General features: G+C 40.0%; 4 protein-coding genes across 4 annotated transcripts; all 4 read left to right on the top strand.

Moving 5' to 3' along the window:
- Positions 1–920: 920 nt before the first annotated feature.
- On the top strand, positions 921–6,919 carry LOC137734810 (splicing factor SF3a60 homolog). The gene is made up of 12 exons (XM_068474093.1): positions 921–1,201; positions 1,371–1,484; positions 1,791–1,895; positions 2,266–2,408; positions 2,492–2,588; positions 3,056–3,220; positions 4,863–4,934; positions 5,287–5,445; positions 5,574–5,651; positions 5,776–5,904; positions 6,208–6,354; positions 6,424–6,919. Exons 1-12 carry the CDS (start codon positions 1,028–1,030, stop codon positions 6,568–6,570), a joined length of 1,530 nt encoding a protein of 509 aa, XP_068330194.1. The 5' UTR covers positions 921–1,027; the 3' UTR covers positions 6,571–6,919.
- Positions 6,920–7,697: 778 nt separating this feature from the next.
- LOC137735624 (uncharacterized) lies at positions 7,698–14,714 on the top strand. The gene is made up of 5 exons (XM_068475071.1): positions 7,698–8,738; positions 10,626–11,520; positions 11,833–13,198; positions 13,286–13,366; positions 13,886–14,714. Exons 1-5 carry the CDS (start codon positions 8,105–8,107, stop codon positions 14,558–14,560), a joined length of 3,651 nt encoding a protein of 1,216 aa, XP_068331172.1. The 5' UTR covers positions 7,698–8,104; the 3' UTR covers positions 14,561–14,714.
- A 2,680-nt stretch (positions 14,715–17,394) lies between these two features.
- On the top strand, positions 17,395–17,976 carry LOC137734557 (B3 domain-containing protein At1g05920-like). Its single transcript, XM_068473801.1, has one exon. The coding sequence runs from the start codon at positions 17,395–17,397 to the stop codon at positions 17,974–17,976; it is 582 nt and encodes a 193-aa protein (XP_068329902.1).
- Positions 17,977–21,004: 3,028 nt separating this feature from the next.
- LOC137735626 (uncharacterized) lies at positions 21,005–22,646 on the top strand. The gene has a single exon (XM_068475073.1). The coding sequence runs from the start codon at positions 21,062–21,064 to the stop codon at positions 22,508–22,510; it is 1,449 nt and encodes a 482-aa protein (XP_068331174.1). The 5' UTR covers positions 21,005–21,061; the 3' UTR covers positions 22,511–22,646.
- Positions 22,647–22,805: the final 159 nt, after the last annotated feature.

Raw genomic sequence — 22,805 nt, 5'->3', positions numbered from 1 at the left:
TTTTATGATCTTTTTAACGATAACAAAATTACAAAATGCATGTCATGGCTTGTAAATTTATAAATACCCCTCAAAAAGCGCTTTCATACAAGTCACGCTCTCATATTTAACGAAATTATAGATGATAGATGTCAGCGTGGTGCATATGATGTTTTATCACAGTGGTGAAAAGCATTTAGATGTATGCATCTTGGTGCGGGTTCGATCTCTATTGACTCATCTTCTCCCTAACAACTAACTTCTAACCTGTTAATTATTAAAAATTCAGGTTTGATGGCTAATTTCATAAGAGTGAAGAAATCTAGTGCTAGTGGAGATAGATCAATACTGTCAAGCTTCTTCATGTAATCTCAATAATTTTTTGGATAGGATTTTGAGTAACACGTGTCGCTAAAGTGAGTAACTCTCCAGATTTCTTATATTTATGTAATCTTAATAATGTTTCAGATAAGATTTCAAGTGCTATGTGTTGAGATGTAATTGGTTGTGCAAATTTTAGATAAAATTCTTATCTACTTGACACTTCTTATCATCAACTTTCAATGTTGTAGGTATTTATAAGAAAAAAGTTAGATTTTTTTAAAAAAAAAATTCTTCCAAGAAAAAAATTCAAATTCCAACGGTAACTTGACGACAGCATAACGTTTGCTAACCATTGTTGGCTGAAGTCATGTTGATGCCAGATAGCCATTGACATTCAAATAGGTTGAGTTAGAGGGCTGGCAAAATGTCAAGTTTGACATTTTGGCGCCAGAGGGCTGGGATGAAGGGTTGGCTGGCTGGGGTGGGACTCACAAACTCTTTAGCTTAGTCCTCAGTTGGAAATGATTTTCGTGTCATTCTGAACTATTATATTCTTTTGTCTGAATCGGTTGGAGATGGCTTTACAGCTAAAAGCCACGTCACCAGTTCCTTCTCACTCTAAAAATTATAGATTTTGCTTCGTCCGCAAAGAGACGGAGGCAAAGCGTAGAGAGAGGGAGAGAGAGAAGCCGTAGCTCGGTAGCTCCTCCGTTTGGCAGAGAAGATGTCGTCGACGCTACTGGAGCAGACACGTGCCGCTCACGAGGAGGTGGAGCGGCTCGAGCGGCTGATAGTGAAGGACTTCATGAACGAGCCGCCGTCCAGCAAGGACCGCTTGTACCAGGGCCACCGCGTCCGCCAAATGATCGACACCATCACCTCCACCACCGAAAAACTGGTACGTATTATTATTGCCTCTCTCTTCGCCTCCTATACTCTGTGCGATTGAGAATGTACGGAATGTGTGTGGATTTTTTCGAACTTAGGGTTTTTTTTTTTTAATTGCGGAAACCCTAGGGTTTATGGTTTTGACTGCTAATTGGGGGTTTCTGTGTGTTTGGTTTTAGATTGACATTTATGAAGATAAAGATAATGCGAGGAAGGACGAGATTGCGGCTCTCGGAGGCCAGACTGCCACTGGCACCAACGTTTTCAGCGCATTTTATGATCGATTGAAAGAGGTATGTCTTTTTTTCTTTCTCTTTGTTTTGTTTGTCGATTTTATTGGATGAAGAAATTATAGCTCTGAATCTTCTGATGTTAATGGTGTTTATTCATCGATGGAAGGGTGAGGGTTGAGGGTTTTTTCAAAGTTGTGTTTTTGCGCGTACGAGTGTGTGCATTGTGTTCTGATTATCCAAAATTTAGTTGGGAAACCAAAAACGAGAACTCAGAGTACTTAAGTAGGTTATCAGTCCGTCTATCAATTAATTGCCAAAATCTGAAGGTAATTTAAGTTATTGGTGAAATGTTTGCCATATCTGCAGATTCGTGAGTATCACCGAAAGCACCCAGTTGCTCGTGTTGTTGATGCTAATGAGGAAGAAGAAGCACTGCTAAAGGAGGAACCTCAAATTGAGTTCAGTGGAGAGGTCAATATCTCTCTCTCACTCTCTCTCTCCATCTCTGTGTTTATGTCTCTGTATCTATGTCTGTGTGTATGCATGCCTGTGTAAAAAATGCTTGAAGTTACAAAGACAAGTGAACTAGATTGATTCAGTTATTTTCCCTTCCACACAAGCTGTGGAAATATCAATTTTTCATAAAATGCTACTTCATTTTTGTTTGTTTGTTTTCCAATTGGACAGTAACTGTATAGATAGGCAAATAATACAGATGGGTATATCTGGTTATTATCTTTATTTATTCAGGTTATTGTATTCATTTTTTTTGATAAGCACTACTTAGTTGTTACATTTATACTTCATATCCTTTCATTGATTTGTTTAGTTCTGTTTTCAGGAAGCTTTTGGAAGATACCTTGACTTGCATGAACTATACAACCAGTATATTAATTCCAAATTTGGAGAACCTATCGAGTACTCTGCTTATCTTGATGCTTTTTCACAACCACAAAAGATTCCACGCAAGCTGAAGTCGGCAAGGTGAAGTGTTATATTATTTTCTTCCGCCATTGCTTTTAATTCATGTACATGAAATTTGGGAATGATTTTGTTTTATTTTTCAGGCAGTACAAGGAATATATGGAAAATCTACTTGCATACCTGATATATTTTTTCCAGAGGACAGAGCCATTGCAAGATCTTGACAGAATATTTTTGAAGGTCCAAATCAATACTCTCCTTTACTTATATTAGAGTGATGCAATAGCATCAATTTAGTCTTGCTTTTGTAGGAAAGTGAATCTGAAATATATATTTTTCATTCTTAAGTTTCCAGTTATGAATTTTCTTTGGCTAGAAAGTTATAATTCACTATTACTCTAGTAAATTTGCCCGAAATAATGATAAACATTGTACTCAAGCATACCTTGTTATCTTTAAATGATTTGAAGGCTTGAATCACAATTGAGCATAGTAGTAATTCATCTTGTACATGGACGTTAACAACGTCTATGTATGTATATAGTTATGAAACCAATTTATCATAGTTACCTTTGTCTTTGTGAACTTAATGTTTTCTGTTGATTGGGCTATTGCAATTTAGGCATGGTTCGATATAATTCCATGGTATCTATGATCCTGGACTGTGGTTGGATTTGGAATGTTGAAGTACGGCATTTTTTTGACAGGTTGAAACCGAATTTGAAGAGCAATGGGCAGATGGCAAGGTAAAAGGATGGGAAAATGAGAAGCAAGAAAATGGGCATGTTCAAGATCAACTTACTATGATCGATCTTGATTATTATAGCACGGTGGAAGAACTGATGGAAGTGGGCCCTGAAAAGCTAAAGGAGGTAAGGGTGACATTTACAACTTAAAAGAAAAGTTATTGGCAAAAAATTAGACCCTAAATGCTCACAGATTGAGGTAAAAGGTTACCAAGTTATAGTAAATAATGATTGTCAAAAGCTCAACATTAACTTGTTGACTAATAGAAACGGTTTAGTACTAAAGTGAGACATAGAGAAAGAAGCGAATGCCAAAAATGGGAGGAAGTTAATAGTTAGTGATCAGGGTTTGTCTTCTCTTTTTTCGTTCTAGATGCTCAAAGTCGAATAGTTTCCAAAATTACTTGTGCAGTCTTCAATGTTTTAAAAAACTAGCCTCGGGGCGCGCCTAGGGCGCCTTTGAGGCTGGGCGCTAAGGCTAACGCCTCTGTTTTGTTGGAGTGGGCGAAAGGCTTCGCCGGAGACGCCGAGGCGGCGGAGGCGCGCCTCAAGGCGTCCCAGGCGCCTTGTCTGCCCTTTTTTTTTTAAAAAAAAAACGCTGTTTGGGTAAGGGTTTTTAGTCCAGATTCCACTTTTAATCCACATTCCACCATACCTTCGATCCTCTGCCTTCTTCACCCACTTCTCCCATGCGCCATAACACACAGTAGACGTCACCCCAGTCGATCGTCCTCTCCCAGTCGCCACGCCGCCGTCATCACCCTGCCACCGTCACCCCAGTGCCGTCAGCAAGCCCACAAATCCCCAATTTTAAAGGTTAGGGTTTTTGAAATTCTGAAAAAGTTAGGGATTTGATTTTTTGATTTTTTTTAAACTGGTGTGAACTGTGGAGCATTCTGGGATAGGGCTGGGTGAGATATAAATCTGGAGCAGTTGACTAGGGAAGCTTTTCTGGAGTAGGAAATAAATCTGGGCGATAAGCTTTTCTGGGGAAAGCAGAAAAACAGAGAGGAGGGAGGAGGCTAAAGGCTCAAGGGGATGGGAAAAGGATACCAATTTAATGTGGGTTTGATGTTGGAATGTGGGACCCGAGTTGGGACTTGTTTATTTTTTATTTTTGGTCAAAGAGTCAGGGACTTGTTTGGAAAGTTGTCCAATGAGGGAGAGGAGAAACTGACAAATGAGGTTGCCTATTTAATGGAAAATGGGATATAGGTCTTTTCGTTTCAGATTTATAGTAAGGTTTCCAATTTTAAACGAATTTGGATGATATTATCTTTGAATAATGAATTTAGATGATATTATCTTTTGAATGATTATGGATTTGAATGATAAAATTGAGAATGGATGTTTATTTTACATAGTATTATTTTTTATACAATTATATGTATAATATATAAATCATATATATAAAAAAAAATTTAATCCTATAAGGCTTCGCCTCACGCCTCACGCCTTACGCCTAGGCCGGGCTTCGCCTCCGACGCCTCGCCCACGCCTCACGCTTTTAATACATTGGCAGTCTTTCATATGTAATCGAAAATGGATTAAAATATCTTGTACTCAATAAATGTTGTTCAATGTGTATGAAATTAAAGAACTAGAACAGATTTATTTCATCCAAAAAAATATAATTTATTTCACCCAAAAAAATATAATCCAAGTTCAATCCTAAGTTTAGAACACATCTTAAGCAAGCTCTATATATTCTTCTCTCACAAAATAAAAAAGAAAAGTTTCTTATATTATCTCTTTAATTATCTGCCAGGCACTAGCTTCATTAGGACTGAAGACAGGTGGTACTGTTCAGCAGCGTGCAGAGAGGCTTTTCCTTACGAAGGTGATTGTTCTGTAACTTTTTCTTTTTGAGAAAAGTGGCATATTTGATATGTGCTTGTACATTTTCTGTTCTCTAGTTTCTGAATCAGTATTGTAGGGAGTATTTCAATTGGAACTACTTGAAATGTCCTAAAATTGCTTTCTTGTTTTGATGGGGATCAATAAGACTGCTAAATTAGCCAAAAATCAGAATGCCCTAGCTTACCCAAGTCATTGCACTTCATGTTATGTTAATGTGTTATTCACAAATTTGAATCCTTATGGAAACCTGTCAGATAATTTGACATTTTTTCACCGTTTCTATTAAAATCTCTGTGCCACGTAGTACTTAAATATCTGTTTATTTTACGCAGGACACACCTCTGGAGAAGTTGGACAAGAAAAATTTTGCCAAAGGTTCGCGTGGTGCAGAACAGAATGGGGCTGCTGCAGCTCCACAACAAGTTGACAATTTAAAAGAAATTGCTTTATTGGAGGCCAAAACAAAAAAATTATGCGACTTACTGACTGAGGTTGGCATATATTTCCTAATTTCCCAGTCTTACATGTTTGTGTCTTTGTAGTTGCCTATTTTCATTGTTTTTGTTGGAGTTTGAATATCAGTGCACATTTACAAAAAATTATTGTCGGATTTGTGCAGGCTATTGAAAGAACAAAAGACAACATCATGAAGAAACAGGCTTTGACATATGAAGAAATTGAAGCAGAACGTGAAGAGGTAAGAAATCACCCCCTGAAGAAATATGTTGACATCAATGAAATCATAGAATAGTTAGTTTTCTTTGTTGATCAAATTTGTAATGGTTTCTAACGGATGCTTGATTGGGTTTGATTCCTCACAGGAAGAGACACAGGCCGATACTGAAAGTGATGATGATGAACAGCAGATTTACAATCCACTGAAATTGCCAATGGGTTGGGATGGGAAGCCCATTCCCTACTGGCTGTATAAGCTTCATGGTCTTGGTCAGGTAAGCTATTTATTTTCCAGAATGATTTTATACTTACGTCCTTGTTTCCCGGTTGAATCTGAATCGTGTTTTATCTTCAAGTGCCGGGGGACTATTTCTTATCTTCAAGTGGCCGGTGCATGTATAACATCTATACAATTTGTTTTTATATTAAAGAACTAAATAAATTTCAGTCTTCTTTTTTCACTATTATGTGTATTTTTGCCAGCTTGGCGTTGCCAATTGAGTTATCTCTTGAACTTCTAGTATTATTTTTGCATAAACTAGAGGTCAGGTGATTGCAACTCTATTCATGCATTTCAGGAATTCAAGTGCGAGATATGCGGGAATTACAGTTACTGGGGGCGTAGAGCTTTTGAGAGACATTTTAAGGAATGGCGCCATCAGCATGGTATGCGTTGCCTAGGTATACCAAACACGAAGAACTTCAACGAGATCACATCAATAGAGGTATATTCTTTTTCGAATAATTCGCTAGCTTAGTATTTTACCGAAGCCTAAACCATTTCACTTACACAGGAAGCTAAAGAACTATGGAAGAGGATACAAGCACGGCAAGGTGTAAACAAATGGCGCCCGGATCTTGAAGAAGAGTATGAAGACAGAGAAGGTAACATATACAATAAGAAGACATATACTGATCTGCAGCGACAGGGGCTGATTTAAAGAATGCAGCTGTTCGGAAAATCCCATGTTTAATCGACTGCTAAGGGAAAAACAATGTTTATGGTCGATGTTCCATCCTTCTTTTCCGGGAACAATGTAACGGTGTCAAGTGGCACCGTGACAACCCGAGTAATAGTCTCGGGTTGCAACACGGTTGAGGCGGGCGGGCGAGGTTGTAGGTTTTTTTGTAGTTAACTTGCGAAACGTAGCAAGGCCCTTGATGTTAAAAGTAGTCGATGATTCTACCATCCCTTTGAATCCATTGTGCATTTGAATTGTTATCACTAACGAGACAATGCCCTGAAAATTACAACTTTAATCGAAACCAAACGAGAGATTATGAATTTTTGATTTTGTTTGTCTAGTTACTCCTACTTATCTATTATTCTATACTCACCCTTACCTCTGGGTTATTTACAACCAACGTTTAAAATATAGGTATCGGTAGAAAATTGATATGTAAATTTGTGGAATATTGGTGGATATACTAAATTACTAATATCAATATTGGATGCCTTCAATGAAAATGATGGAAGTTTTGCTAAAAAACATGAACATTGAAAGCAAAACTTTAGGAACATATGATCGTTTGTCAATATTTAACTTGTAATGTTGGAATTGTCGGAAATATCGAGCGTAATGTCGTTCTAGGATTTATACAGTCGATCCTACTTAGTGGGAAAAAGGTTTTATTATTGTTGTTGTAATGTTAGAAATATTGATGAAATATGGTGTTTTTAGATGAAATTTAAGAATTTGTCCGATATCTTGAGAAATTTAGACTTTACTCGCTTTCTATAAGTTTCTCTAATTTTTAAAATATTTTTACAAAAATTAACGACTCTATCAAAAAATTTTCAAACACTGTTTACAACCAAGAAGGAAAAGGCTCCAACAAAATGAAAAAACTGAAAAGGAAAATATAAGAATTTCTCAAATTTATTTATTTAATTAATTTTTTCAAGTGGGAAAATGCAGAATCAGCGGAATCCCAAAGGGAATCGAAATAAACGGAAAATATGAAGGGCAATCGCGTCAGATAAAAAACACAAAAACTGTCCACCAAGGCACCAAGTCACCAAGTCACCAAGTCGTCTCCGAGTCTCATTTCACTCTCCGAATCCCTCTCTCTCTCTCTCTCTCTCTCTCTCTCACATCACATGTTTTTCCACATTTATCCCCAGCCGACGCCCACTCCCTCTTTGTCTCGGCTGTAATTTTCATCATATTCGGTTTCAATCTCACACCTTCCATCCCCCGGCGATCCGCCCTGTCCTCCGCCGCCCACTCTTCCCTTCCAGTGCGAGTTTTTTTTCTTCTGCGATTGGTTCAACCCTCAAAGAATTAGGGTTTCCAGTTTTGCACATTGGATTGGAGTGTTCGGTTTCGTTATAATTAGGGTTTCAATCTCCAATCTGAGCATTGAGTCTGTCTCGGCGATTTGCATCTGGGGTTTTTTCGTTATTCGATTTGGAATTTCAAATTTTCGTTGGGGGAGATTTTAGATTTTTTGAATTTTGAGTGTTTCGCTGTGATGCCGAGGAGTACAAGGCACAAATCAAGCAAGCATAGTTCGAGGGATGCCAGGGAGTACTCGGATTCGGAGAAGGATTCGAGCTTGAAGGATCGTAAGAGCAAGGAAGAGAGCGGTGCAATTAGGGTTTTAAAGGATTCAAGTTCGAGTGAGAAGCGGAAGTTTGATTTGAAGGATGGGAAGGACTCGTATGGCGGCTCCGGGAACGGGGACTATTTGGAGGATTCAGTATCGGCTAAGCGGCGCAAGGAGAGGGTTGATGATGGAGGGAGTGATAGGTGGAATGGCGGGGAGAATGATCACCGAAGAAGCAGTGAGGGTTCGAAGAAGTCATTGAAGGCATCAGGGGAGTCCAAGAGTAAGAAGAGAGATGAGAGTGTGGAGTTGTATGCAGAGGGTGGCGAAGTGAAGAAGAGTTCGACTAGTAGTGGAAAGGGTGAAGGGAAGCATAGGGATAGGGATAGGGATAAGGAGTCGATTCGAAAGGATGGTAAGGAAGGTGGTGGAGCAGAGAGGGACAAGGAAAGGGACAGGGAGAGAGAAAGGGAAAAGAAAGGTAAAGATGGGAGAACGGAGCGATTGGTCGGTAGCGATGAACAACGTGTCATTGCCAAGCAAGTCAATGAAAAAACTGGTATGGTAACTGATTGGGTTTGTTCGTTATTTTGTAGTTTATACATCTATATGGATTTTTTTTTCCAGCAATGTGTTACTTGTTATGACTAGTTAACCATACGGACTTACTCTTGCCGTTTTACTCCCCATTAGGAGAATGTTGATAATTTCGAATATGGTAACTTTTCACTCAGTTTAGTTCATCATAGTTTACTGTGATGAGTGACAATATAATACAACGTTATGTTTTCTCATGTCATTGCACCTTCAACTCTACCGCACTAACTAGTGGAAACAAATTCTTTTCATGGTTTACCTTGCGTGATCATTAATATGATTTTGAATAGCTGACGCTGGGTTTGGGAGACTACAAACAATCTTTTTGGTGGAAATTGAGCTCTTCAATAGGTTTAGGGATTTAAACACTTGGAGCATGCCGTATTAGATCAACAAGAGTTTCGAGCATAATTTGATTGGAAAGTATATTTGGATTTGTTGAATCTTGGTTAATTTGGATTTTGATATATTGCATATCATAAGTGGGAGTGGTACTAAATGGAAAGCTTAACACTGAGAACGTTCATGGTAAACACAATCACATGTATGCTTTTAAAATCATATCACCATCCTTAATGTGAGAAAAGTTCTACATGGATTTTAATGCTTTTTATATTGCAGTAATTGTATCATGTTGATATATAGATCAATTTTGAGTTGATGATCTAAAAGTGATAAAGTGATTGCTAGGGTGGCCTTTGTATTATCACATATCTATTGGATGCTGCAGTCCGCCTTATTTGTGGGACCCACTGATGTATTTGTACATTAGTATTTACTTCCCTGGTCATTATTAGTTTTGTAGACACTGAAATACATTGGGTTTGCATTGGTAATTTGTCAGTGACCGTTATGGTCAAATTTTTATTTTCTACTTCCCAAAATTATGCTGGATGCAATCAATTAATATGCCATCTGGGGAAACCAACAATTAGGTGCTATGTTGGAATGACCCACGTGACTGCGTGGGGTTGAGTGTGGTTGTCTGGCCTGTTAGTTGGCAAATTCTCATTGGTCTCCTTGATGTGGCTGTTTCATTTCTACATTTTGGAATCAATACTAATTTTTAAGATTATGAATGGTCGGAGTAAGACACGGGGCAGCGCAGAGGTGCCATTCTATTGAGTCTGTGCACTTAACCTTCTTTTATCACTTGCTGAAATTTGCTTATGCCCATATGTGAATCGGGGGTTGATTGAAACATACTTGAGAAAAATTTGGAGCTGTAGCTGTTTCCTTTGATTTCATTAAGTGTGGATTGATAATGATTTTCATCTTTATGATACTTTGGTTGTCTTGTTGATTATCTGAATGGTTGTTTGTTCTCATGAAGATGTTAAATGATTGTTTTGAGTCTGGTTTGCGTTTCTTTTATTCATAGGTTTTATGAGTTATTGTTTTATTACTTGCGTAGTTGAATGTTATCTTTCCCTCGTCTGCGATTACACCCTCTTTCCTTAATCAGGTTTATCGGTTTAGTTTCTTAATTGTTCTTTTCCACATTGGTTGTTATTTTAATTGTTCTTCCTCAGATGTTAATAACTGTTGTATGTGAAAGGGCTTATCCTGTCGGCTGTTTTAATAATAATTATAATCATTTAACTGATTTTTATTTTAGTTAACATTTAATATTGGTTTGGAATGGAACTAGATGTTTGAAGGCACAAATTATGGATGTCAATTGCTGGATTAATTGCTTAGATGTGAATTACTGTTGTTAATGAAGAGGCAAATAGATTAGATCATATTGTTTGATATTAATGAGATGCCAATATTCTACAGTACATAGATGACTGTTAAATTTTATTTTGGAGTGCAATTCTATGTCTTATTTTATGTGGGTTTGCAGATTTAAATACACGGGATGAATTGGAAAGTCCTGATGCAGAGAACCAGATTGATAGACGAATGAGGAAAAGAAGAGATGATTTTGGTGATGGGGATAAGCATCTAGATGATGTGGAAGGCATCAATGATGGGCGATTATCTTATAGGGATGATTCTGGCAGGGATACCAGGAAGAAAGATGAGAAGCGGAAGGATGAGAGATACAGAGAAAAGCATCGGGAAGACGTGGATAAGGACAATAAGCACCGAGATGACAAGCTAAGAGATGAGCGCCCTCCAAAGGATTATGCAAGCAGCAAGTCTGATGACAAGCATTTGAAGGATGAAAAAGATTTGATAGAAATGCAACAGAAGAGATCCAAGATCCAAGATGGGGAAAGCAAAGTAGATCATGATCGCGATCGCAATAGGGACCGTGACACATATCATGTTCGTGATCGCGATCGTGAACGCGAACATGGGTGGGATCATGGTCGTGACCGTGATTATGATCGTGATTGGGATTGGGACCGTGATCGGGAGCGGGATGGGGACCGCGAGCGAGACCGCAATCATGACCGTGATCGGGCCCGAGACCGTGATAGAGATGGTGATCGAGATTATGATCGGGACTATGATGGGTCACATATTGATGATCGGAGCACTAGATACAAAGATAGTAGCAGGGGAAAGAAAAGATCTCCGGATGACCGCGATGATGGCAGTGATAAATCTAGAGGTATGAAAGCTCGGTACTCTGACTTGGAAAAGAAGTCATCGAGTGGTGATAGAGTTGAGCCTGATGTTAATAAGGGAAGATCTCAGTCACGGCAAGCGTATGTAGACACTAAATTGAGTAGCAATAAACGCAGGACTTCCCCCGTTTCTAATTCACACAGCGGCATGGATGAGTACAGGTACCTCTCTCTCTCTCTCTCCCTCCCCAAGCCTTCCCCTCTCTTCCCCGTCAGAGTTCTGTATGCAATGGGAAAATTGTGTTTAAAGTTGGTATAGTTTAGATATATATGTTTAACACGCACACATAGAATATGGTGGTTTGGGATCCTGTGAAATAAGATACTCTTTAACATTGAACCAAACTAACTTTAATCTATGAGAAAAGTTTTATGGTTGGAAAGGAAATACTGTGATTGTGTGTAATGCTTTTGTTTTTTGTGATGAATTTTTGTGTTATATGCTAATATGTCATCTTTTTTTCCTGGCCCAAGGTATTCGAATCCAGAAGATTTGAAATATAGGGATTCTGGAGTAGAGCATAGGTCCAAAGCAATGCCTCCTAGAGATGGGTCTGGTCTGGCTGGAGTTTCAGAAAGAAGTTTCAAGTACAGATCCATGGAGAGACCCAATAAAATGGATGATAACCATTTAGGCGAGATGTCAAATGACAAGTCTTCAAGTTCTAAGGCTTCACCCCTGCCCTTGATGGAAAGGTCTCCTTCATCATCTAGTATTGACCGCAGGTACATCAACAGAACTGGTGTCAGACGGAGTCTTGACATTGAAGAAACAGGTCGAAGAAGCAGTGCTTCCATGGATAATATAGATTTCTCTTACACTGAGGATGGACTGGGTCGGGACCTGCCATCAGAGAAGCCTTTGGTAGACGAGTCATCTCCTGCTGATTCGTCAGCCCACAATAGAAGTAGTCAGAGTAATTTGTCTTCTCTGTATCCTTCTCATCCCAATTTCAGGGCCGGAGCTGACAGCCCATTTATTGGTTCAATGGAAGAAGATGGTAGAGGCAACTCCAGTGCACGTTACAGAAGGAGTAGTGATCCCAATGTGGTTCGAGGGCATGGTAATGGTAATGCATGGAGGGGCATTCCAAGCTGGACTTCACCAGTGCCAAATGGGTTCATGCATTTCCAACATGGGGCACATCATGGTGGTTTTCAGGGGATGCTACCGCAGTTTCCAGCTCCACCAATTTTTGGTGTTAGACCTTCAATGGATATTAACCACTCTGGGATGCCTTATCATATGGCTGATGCTGAGAGATTTCCCGGTCACTTGCGGCCACTTGGGTGGCAGAACATGATGGATGGTCCAGGCCCTTCCCACTTGCATCTATGGGATGTGAGTAATGGTGCCTTTAGGGATGAGAATCACATGTATGGGGGTGCTGAATGGGATCAAAGCCGGCATCCAATGAATGCTCGTGGATGGGAATCCAGCGGTGAGGCATGGAAAGTACATAACAACGATGTGAAAAGGGACTTGCCTTCCCCAGTTCAGAAAGATGATTATCCTGTGCAGGCTGCTATGGATGATGCTGTGGCTGGGAAGATGGGTCAGGCGCCTCACCATGAGGATAACCTGGATCTTGGAATTTCTAAAACCGTTGAAAGAAGGTCCACTATGACCTCTCCTCTAAAGGAGTCTATGCCTAAAAGTAGTCATGATAAGTCACCTGGTCGCTCTAAATTACGAAGTGATGACATCCTCTGTTTAAGTCATTATTATCTTTCCAAGCTTGACATTTCAGCAAAACTTACTCATCCCGAGGTGTATAGGCAGTGTATTGAGCGGAGCCCAATTGTTGATGAAGATGCTACTACACACACAATTTTGGAGGTGCAGATTCTTTCTCAAACATTGTTTATTGCATTTTTCTTCTAGAATCTAATCTTACTGATTGCATCTTCTCTCCTAATGTCACAGGGTGCAAGGGCAGGATTGAAATCGTCCAAAATCTTATTGAGGTCCTCGCCTTTTCCTCCTTTGAAGGATTCTGTCTTTCAGGTACACTTTATGATGAATGATAATGTTATTTATCTTGTTCATTTCTATCTGAAGTTAGTCATACATTTTGTATTTGTTGTATTTCCTGACATGCATTTTGAGGCTGCGATTAGTGGTATGAATGCTGGCGTGATTTAAGAGGCATGCATGCTAATGAACACATTTTTGTAAATATTTAAACAGGTGATTTTGCTTTTTGAAAAAAATAGCTGAAATTTCTTTACTCAGAAAAGCAGGATATTGAATTGATGCATGAGCAAGATGCAGGTTAATAATTCTTGGGCATTATTATTTGGTAGGAGTATTGTCATAATGGATATATGGTTTACTAATTTATTTTTAAATTGGTTGTTAAGTTACTGTTTAATTTACTGGGATTACTTTACTATTTCTCATTTTGGTTTTATTATGACATTTCAACTCTGTTTTCTTTTAGTCAAACAGTGTATTTGCTTGACATATTTGCTTACGTACTTGCATCCTAGTTGCCCGACATTTTTTTTATTTTCTGACTTGCAGAAGGCGATGAATCTTTATAAGAAGCAGAGGATGGAATCGAGAGTCTTGCCAATTATTGCTGGAGGAGCATTGGACATTATTTTAGCATCTAATCAGGAGAATATGGAAGCAAAAGTCCATTGCGATGGGGAGAAAGTAGAGGAGTTAGTCCCGGCTTCTGATATAGAAATGGCAGACGCTCCAGATTATAAAAATGCTGGCACTGCATCGGGTGATGGCGCCGAGGAGAGACTGGAGGTACCAGTTTCATCTCTGAATCACGAGGTGCAGAATGACACATGCGTCCCTTCTCTTATGTTGGGAATGCCAGTTGATGATAATGGTGGAAACAAAGCAGCGGATCCCCAAACAATCTCAAATGGGGTGGAAATAGAATCCTCGGACCAGGCGAAATTAGATGATGGCGATGCAAATGGTTTCTCATCACCTGACAACGAATCTCTTGCAACCACCACTTTACCTGCAGCAGCTAATGACTCAAATGTGATTAGCAAGACTAAAGATGATAATCCAATTGGTCAGGCTTCTAGCGAAGGTGCGGCAGATGCAGTAACTGGTCCTTTAATAATACCCAAGGGTTCCCCAAAGGCTTGTGAGGCTTTGATTTCGGGGTCTAATGAGTCTGATTCGGTAATTTTAAGTCGGATACATCGTTCTCCTGAAAGTACACATTGAACAATTTCTTCTATATCCATGTTCTTTTTTCTTTTCCGTTCCTTTTATTGCGTTTTTTAGTTCGTTATGCTCATCTTATTTTCTGTGGCTTCTCATTTCAGCAAGGAAATAAAATCAAAATTTGGGTTTTCGGCTCCCTTGAGCTTTGCCCATAGTCCTGTTTCTCCTCCAGCCCTCGTCTTTGTTGCGTTTCGTTTTTACTGTTTCTGGTTTTTTGTTGTGCTGCATTGTCACCATTTTCTTCGGAGTCGATAATTTGTTGCTTGAATTTCTTGCATGCTGTGCATTCTGCTTCACACCCACAAACGTGCAGGAACTTGTCGAGTTTTTGTTTCATAGGACGTCTGTATAATTGTTTAACTTTCTTTGGATGAACACTTGAACTTGATGTGGAGTGTCTTTGTCATGATATTGCTGCATGCATAACTGCGATTAGGATCGATCACGACTTGTCACTTTGTCTCGTATTTTCTCTGTTTTGGATTCGGTGTATTGGAGTTGAAGTGTCTCTACTTTTTCTTTTCTTGTGGGTCAAGAATTAAGATTTCTTGCTTGTTATATGTTTAGGGTTTGCTTTAGTTTTCTCTATTTAAAGGAATTTTTTATTTTTAATATCCGCTATATTTTTCAATTAATCAATTTTTGAAGACAAGCGTAATAGATATATTAGGAAAAAACAGATGCTACATGGAACATGACCAATTCACCATCTGGAAATGCAAAACCATAGGGCGGATGTACATTGAATCAAGGTGGTCCCAAGACCATACAAAGGTCGGGAAACAAGTATGTGAAGGTTTTTCGGAGACTTTTTAAATGTTGCGGTGACAAGAGTCTACAAATGCTTATGATGGTACTCATCAATTTGCTTCGGTAAATGTTGATATCTGTTGACAAAAGTGCAACATAATTCAGTCGACAACAACAAGCCCGCCAACTGTTCGATGAAATTCCTTTGTGAAGACTGAAATTTGTTTGCACACTTCGCACTATGTCTCTATCTAAAAAACTTAGACCTTTATCATTGCACTCTCAGTGCTGGCCTATGCCTCTCCAGCTGACGCGAAAATATATGATGGACCTAATTTGCATTTGAATTCAAGAACTGGTAATATCTCTTTAAATGAGTACATGAGGCATCGTAGGATGATATGTTCGCGTGTCACAAGTAGTACTAGGGTGGAGATTGTGTTGTTTCCATCTTGAAGAACAACTCTCGTGGTTTTGGGGATTCGGTGGAGTGATATCTTCGTAGAACTCATTGTACTTTTTGGACGTATGAGTCCAAACACCTTCACTTGTTTGAGAACTACGCTTGACACTATCTTCCGAGACCCATCTATAAGCTCTGCAAAGAGTTTCATCTTCTTTTCGGGTCCAAGCCTTTCCTTTCATTGCAGATGTGGCCATTTGAAAATTATTGAAAAAATTAAAGGAAAGATTATTGGAAGGGGTAAGAGAATAGAATGTGAAGAATTGAAATACAATGAGGTAAGATAGTATGGAAGGATAAAAAGTATGTGAGAAATAGCGTATGAATGGCTTAGGTATTTATAGGAAAAAAAATTATATATATATATATATATATATATTTTTTTTTAAATTCGTCCAAAAAAAAAAAAAATTCAAATTCTAACGGTAGCATGACGCCAGGTAGCCATTGACATTCAAATGGGCTGAGCTAGAGGCCTGACAAAATGTCAAGCTTGACATTCTGGCGCTGGAGGGTTGACTAGCTGGAAATGACCAGCCCGCTGGCCTGATTTGGAGGTTTTGGCCTAGTGGAGCCCACAAGCCTTTTGGCCTAGTTCTCGGTTAGAGATGGTTTTCATGTCATTTCGAGCTATTTTTAGTCCTATGACCATTTGGCCAGTTGGTTGGAGATGGCCTTAGCTAACTGACCATGTGCCAGAAGTCTATACTCTTCATTCACGATTCGTGATGGATCGAGGAGAGTGGTTCCGGATTCTATTAATGGCTAAGTAAGTCCCAATTCATCACTATCCATGCATTGTACCGCGGATGTGACAAAGTCGCGTCCTCCCATCAACGCACATGGCTTCACGCCGGCCATTACCAAGCATTAGGAGCACTTGGCCATACTCCTGTCCGTATTTCTTAAAGACAAGTTCACGCTTTTAGTCAACAGCCTCATTTTTACCTCTCATCCTGTTCTTTCCTCCCTTACCCTTATTCTTTGGCATGGTTACTAGCTCTGTTTCTCTGTTTTGCGAAAGGGCGAAACTTGCAGGTGGATTGGATTCGATGGAGGAGCACAATGCAACCCTAATCCTTGACCAACAAGAGAACCAATATAAATCATAACAAAGAACACCCACAGAGTTTCTCTTCTCTGCTAATTCAGTCAGGGAAAAAACCTTCATCGAAGCTTCATGCTTTCCTTTTCTTCTGGCCAAGCAGTTCCTTTCTTCCCTTAGTTTTTTTTGTTTTTTGAGAATTTATCATTAGACCCTAGTTTTGGGAGGATTCCTAAGCTTGCAATTTGGGACACAGACGACTATAAGTACGCTATGAATATCTCAGTGACAAATACAGTACTACATTGCATTCTTCTCCAATCTCCCAAGGGGAAGAACGCAAACAAGAAGAAGAAGACGACGTTGCCGAGATGGTGGAGTTCACAGAAAAAGACTTTGATGCTTCACAGCTTGAGGTTGCTAGGCTCGCTACTGAGGACCTGATGCAGGAGGAACTTGTGAAGCAAAAGAGTAAAATCAAGAATCCAATGACAATCGATTGGGCGGCCAAGAAAAATAGGTCGTCAGATCGTTCTTTCAAAAGAATTGGGGGATCGGACGCCAGTGGAACTCAAGATGCAGAAGACGTCGTTGAAGAACAATACCAAGAAAGGCGTAGACACGATGAATATAGCTTTGAAGAAAAAAGAACTGAATTCTCCGTCCGCACCTCTTGGATATAATGACTTGCCTGAAGAATTCAAAAGAGAAATTGAGAGGTTGGGCGGGACCAAAGTGGAGTTGGTGATAGAGAAACAATTGACCAAGACTGATATAAGTTCGAGTATAGATAGGATGTCAATGCCTCTAAACCAACTTGTTTCGATTAGTTTCTTAGAAGATGAAGACAAGGAGATGCTTGAGAACTGTAAGACAATGACGGTTCAGTTGATAGACCCTGGTCTTGTACAAGGAGATATAAACCTGAGGCGGTTGATATATGTATTGAGGACTCAATGGGGGAATGTTGCTCGGAAAAACAAGCTCAAAGCAGGCGACATCGTTCAAGTTGATTGGTCGTTTCAGGTTAATCGAGCGCTTTACTTAGCCCTAGTTTTGGTTAAGAGGAGCAGCGTTGGATGGGATCATCAGGAGAGTGGTGATGATGGTGATAGCGAGTGTAAGAGTAGAATTGTTGATGGCGGGAGTAGTAAATAGTGGCGGATTTAGGATTTCAAGATCAGGGGGTCCTAAGATAAAAGTTAAAAAAAAAGAAAATATTAGACTAGTTTGGTTTCATAGCACTATTTTTATTGAATTTGGTTCATTGAATAATTAAAATTAATCAACCACATCAAGTGGCTCAGTGGTAAGGACGCGGATTTCGGCTCTCAAAATACAAAATATAGGGAGGTTCCGGGTTCAAGGCTCTAAGCTAGTTAGTCTGCTATTGACTGTGGCCAGGAGAAAACTGAAAGGGTAGTGGCTTGCCACTAGTTATCCCACTTTTAAAAAATAAAATAATAATAATCAAGATTAAGCCGGGAGAAAGCTGAAAGGGTGGATATTACATTTTTCTTTTCGAGGGAGAATTGTAATTGTTTTGGAAGTGAATTCTGAAGGACCGGACACCTCCGGAATAGTTGCACGAGTTTTACAAGTGTCAAATTTTCCATTTGTTTGTGGCCAAAGCGGTTTGTTTCCTATATAGATACGGATTTTTTTTAGAAATTCGAAGCTCGATTAGAATCATATATAGCCAATGTTTGAGCAATTACAATACCTACTTTTGGAAGGATTCCTAAACCTGTGCGTGTTTAGTTTCCTAAAACCCTAAGATTCGTATACTTGAAGGGCAAGTCTCTAGTCGATCAGCAACTCCTAATCAGACACCGATCAGTACTGTAAAAACCCTATAAAATCACACCCCTGCAGGTTTAACCAAAACAATACATTTTATACTCGTCCTACGTTCTAAGCTCGTGCCATACTTTGCTTTACATCAAATTGTATCTTCTTCAATCTCTCCGAGAAGAAAAGGAAGAAGATAAGATGGCGCGGTTATTAATTGAAAAATACTTCAATGGCTTGACGGAGTGGCCTCAGAACTTTACCCGTTTGGACTGGTTGGTTAGAATTGCTGAGGTTGAAGTTGAGATAATGCAGCAAAAGAGAGAAAAATTGATGAGAGAGGGGGCTCTCAAGAAGCCAATGCTAGTCGAGCCGCCCAAGAAACAAAGGTCGCCCCCTATCGATTCTACTAGAACAGATCATTCTCTGAAAAGAAAATGGTCTAGCAATGGGATAAATGATGATCATGCGCCGAAGAAACAGAGGTCGTGCGATGGAGCGAAGCTTACGGCTTCTGCTATGGAGTCTTCACTGAGAGAGACTAATGCTATTGGTAGGGGTGACGTGGGATGGAAGAAACGAAAGGTGATGCCGAAGAACAATGTCAAGAAAGCCAAGGGATCGACCAAGAACTCTCCGAAGAAGAAAGAACCGATTGGTAGTCCTTCCACGCCTCCGAAATATGACGACTTGCCTGACGAATTCAAGAGAGAAATTGCAACGTTGAAGGGGACTAGGCTGGGCTTGGTGATACAGAAGCGAATTACCATGACTGATATATCTCCCGGCGAAAACAGACTGTCAATGCCTGAAGCCCAAATTGTATCGATGGATTTCTTGGAAGGGAAAGAGAAGGAGTTACTTGAGGGACAGCAAACAATGAAGGTTCAGTTAATAGACCCTGGTCTTGTAAAAGGAGATATAAACTTGAGACTCTGGCTTATGAAAAGCAGCAAACTGTATGTGTTGAGAACTCAATGGGGTGCGGTTGCTCAGAGGAACAAAATCAAACAAGGCCAGCTTGTTCAGGTTTGGTCATTCCGGGTTAATGGAGCGCTTTACTTGGCTCTGGTTTTGGTTAAGGAGAGTGGCGGTAAGGGGGATTGTAAGGAGAGTCATGGCAGCGATAGCGGGGGTAGGAGTATAGCTGTGGAGGGTGAAACAAGTGGTGGTAGCGGAGCGGGAACTGAGATAATGGAAGAGAAAAAGGATGATAACAACGGGAATGCTAGTGCGGCAAGTACTGTGATCAATGGGTCGGACCATGCAAGTCCCAACCCTGGAGGAGACCATGCATGTCCCAACCCTGGTGGAGACCATGCAAGTCCCAACCCTAGTGGAAGCAGCAAAGAAGATGCGGACGTGGAACCAAAACTCTGAACCCTAAATTGTAAACTCACATGCCAAAAGATGAAAGCTTTTATAAATCCCTTACATTTATGCAATTAATTAATATACTTGATTAAATTTTGTATTTCTTTGATATTGATTTTTTGCTTCACTATATCAGTTTGTTTCTATTCAACACTTGGTTTTCCTTGTTAGGTCAACATTTAAGTTTTGTTATGGACATGAAATAAAATTAAACAAAATCGGAGAGACAGCACCTTATGTCCAACAATCCAGTACAACTAGAGAAAGTAAGGTGTACTACCCTGTCTGTTTGACCATATACACAAAACCAAAACCTTTCTATATTGTGCATCACACAGACTTGTTCATCATCAAACTCATAACGAGTGCTGCATATTTACGGTTGGTCGGACACAAGAATTCCTTAGTGTTGACTGGTAGTGCATATGTATAGTTTTCTACAAGTCCATGTGGTAGGCTAAGAGCATCTCTAAGGAAGATGTCAAAAATCTAGGTGAAATGTCACTGCGCATATTTGACATCAAAAGTTTCTCTAACCGAAGTGTTATCTGTTGATTGGATTTGAATTTGAAGGCTTTGGGATTTGGAGTCAAATTTGAGAACAATGTCAAATTTAATTTTATTTCATTTTAACGGTGAGTCCCTTATTTCACTAACATTTCAACCAATTAAAATTTGTTTCAACATTTTTTTAATAATTACAACAATTTAAAGTTATATTTAAATAATAAAATAATATTTGACAATATATATAAAATTTAACCTAAGTCTTCAGATTGCCACATCAGCCATTAATTCTAATTTAACACTTAACATTTGACACATCATTTGGAGATGGTCTAAGGCTTGACCACGTGGCATCATTATTTCTGGCCTAAACCATGCAGAGAAATTAGGACCACTCGTGCACACCACATCTTATCTTCCCTCCTACCAATTTTTCGTCACTCTCTCCACATAAACAAAGGATCAGAAAATGCAGAATTCAATGGCATATACTATCCATAGAGAATAATAAATTTCAAGATGTAACGGAAGTTATTAGAAAAACAGAAACCAAAAACCCAAAACAAAGCCAATGGCGTTGTCTCAGTCGTCGCCTATCCTTCCTCAAAACCCAGCGAGCTCCATTGGGCGTCGACAGAGAGATGGCTGCAGCAAAGGTACGAAGAGATACAGGGCTGGATTGAGCTCGGGGCACGGCCATGTGGCGCAGAGCTGGATTAGGGTTTTTCACTTCCTGCGGGGTACGGCCATGTGGCCCAGAGCTGGATTGAGCTCGGGACTGAACCTCCGGAAGCTCTCAACCGCTGTACGACGCCGTATCGAGGACGAAGGCGACTGGTCCTACGCCTCGGAGTGGCGGGGGGAAGAATCCGAAGGCCACACCGTCCTCCGCTCCACATCTGACAAAGGCAATGGCGTTGTCTCAGTCGTCGCCTATCCTTCCTCAAAACCCAGCGAACTCCATTGGGCATCGACAGAGAGATGGCTGCAGCAAAGATACGAAGAGATACAGGAGTGCGGTCAGGACAACGAGAGATTCAGAGTGCTCGGATATCAATGGCGCGCTCTCCGCTTTAACGACGACACCCGCCAGAGCACCGTTAAGGTTTTGGCTGCCTATCGGCGATCGGAACCGGAATCGATCGCCCTTATGCAGCAGCCTCATTGCTTGGCTCTTCCTTATCTTAAGAGTATGATAGCAGCTGGGTTGGCCACTATAGCATCTTGTAATTACAATCTCATGAACGCGGTGACTGGGACCGAAAATATTCGTATATTGTGCATTGGTCAGGGTGGCGGAAGCTTACCGTTGTTTTTGGCTAGTAAAATTCAAGGTGCTATTGTTGATGTTGTTGAAATCGACCCTCTTGTTATCTCAGCCTCAGTTCGAGCCATGGGATTTCCGGCTTTCTCAATTATGACTCCATCAGGCAAGCGTGCCGTGTCACCCAATACCATGGATACCGTTATGTGGAAAGGCATCCACGAGAGGCTGTTCCTCCATGAATCCGATGCTGAGGATTTCGTTCTCAATACCACCATTCAGTATGATATGGTCTTCGTTGATGCTTATGATGGGGAAGACATATTCCCACGCAAGTTATGGGATCCACATTCCCCATTTCTTAAAGCCCTCAGCAGCCGGCTTCACCCGGATCATGGCACAGTTGTGGTGAACCTTCATTCAGATTCTGATATCTTGAACCCTGACGGTTCCGCACCATCCGTTCTGCAGCAAACTTTGCCAATGGGAAAGTACGTCTCGAGGGTTTGCCTGCAGGCATACAAGGACGTGGTAGTGGGAAGGAAAGATTCTGGTTTGGGGTTTACAGTTTCAGTTCCGTGGCTGTGCAATTCTTCTCTGGTCGTGTGCAGAGGTTTTGTGGTTACGGGTGAGGATTGCAACAGGGATGTGATCATGGAGACTCTAATATCCAAATCATTTGAATTGGAAAATGTACTAAACTTACCATTCTCCTGTTTTGAATATATAAAGAGAGGTTTTATACTTGTTGATTAATTTCATGACAAGTTTATACCTAAAAAAAAAATAATAATAATAAAAAAAGGAAACCAAAAACAAAGCAGAAAATATTATCATTTACCAGCAAGCTATCCCAACATATCAGCAAAAGTCAGCACAGAAATTTCATCATACGGATTTACTCTTTCTAGACCTGCTAATTTTTGTATAACAACTTCTTCTTCAGTGCAATGCAGCAGCAGCAGCAGTCAGACGTCGTCAGCCGATCAGGAAGAAGTAGGGTTTGTGGGGAGTGGGAAGTTTGGTGTTGACAGAAAGAGAGAGTTCAAGT

This window comes from Pyrus communis, chromosome 5 (assembly GCF_963583255.1).
Source record: "Pyrus communis chromosome 5, drPyrComm1.1, whole genome shotgun sequence".
NCBI classification, from domain to species: Eukaryota; Viridiplantae; Streptophyta; class Magnoliopsida; order Rosales; family Rosaceae; genus Pyrus; species Pyrus communis.
Note: the sequence above shows the minus strand (reverse complement) of the source record. Positions and strands in the feature narration are given on the sequence as shown.

Bases quoted from the DNA above. Each gene is read 5' to 3' on its own strand.
- LOC137734557 (XM_068473801.1), top strand. From the start codon at position 17,395: ATGCAGAAGACGTCGTTGAAGAACAATACCAAGAAAGGCGTAGACACG.
- LOC137734810 (XM_068474093.1), top strand. From the start codon at position 1,028: ATGTCGTCGACGCTACTGGAGCAGACACGTGCCGCTCACGAGGAGGTG. The intron at 3,221-4,862 runs GTAAGGGTGACA...ATTATCTGCCAG, and splicing joins GCCCTGAAAAGCTAAAGGAG to GCACTAGCTTCATTAGGACT. The intron at 5,652-5,775 runs GTAAGAAATCAC...GATTCCTCACAG, and splicing joins TTGAAGCAGAACGTGAAGAG to GAAGAGACACAGGCCGATAC.
- LOC137735626 (XM_068475073.1), top strand. From the start codon at position 21,062: ATGGCGTTGTCTCAGTCGTCGCCTATCCTTCCTCAAAACCCAGCGAGC.
- LOC137735624 (XM_068475071.1), top strand. From the start codon at position 8,105: ATGCCGAGGAGTACAAGGCACAAATCAAGCAAGCATAGTTCGAGGGAT. The intron at 11,521-11,832 runs GTACCTCTCTCT...TCCTGGCCCAAG, and splicing joins AGCGGCATGGATGAGTACAG to GTATTCGAATCCAGAAGATT. The intron at 13,367-13,885 runs GTACACTTTATG...TCTGACTTGCAG, and splicing joins TGAAGGATTCTGTCTTTCAG to AAGGCGATGAATCTTTATAA.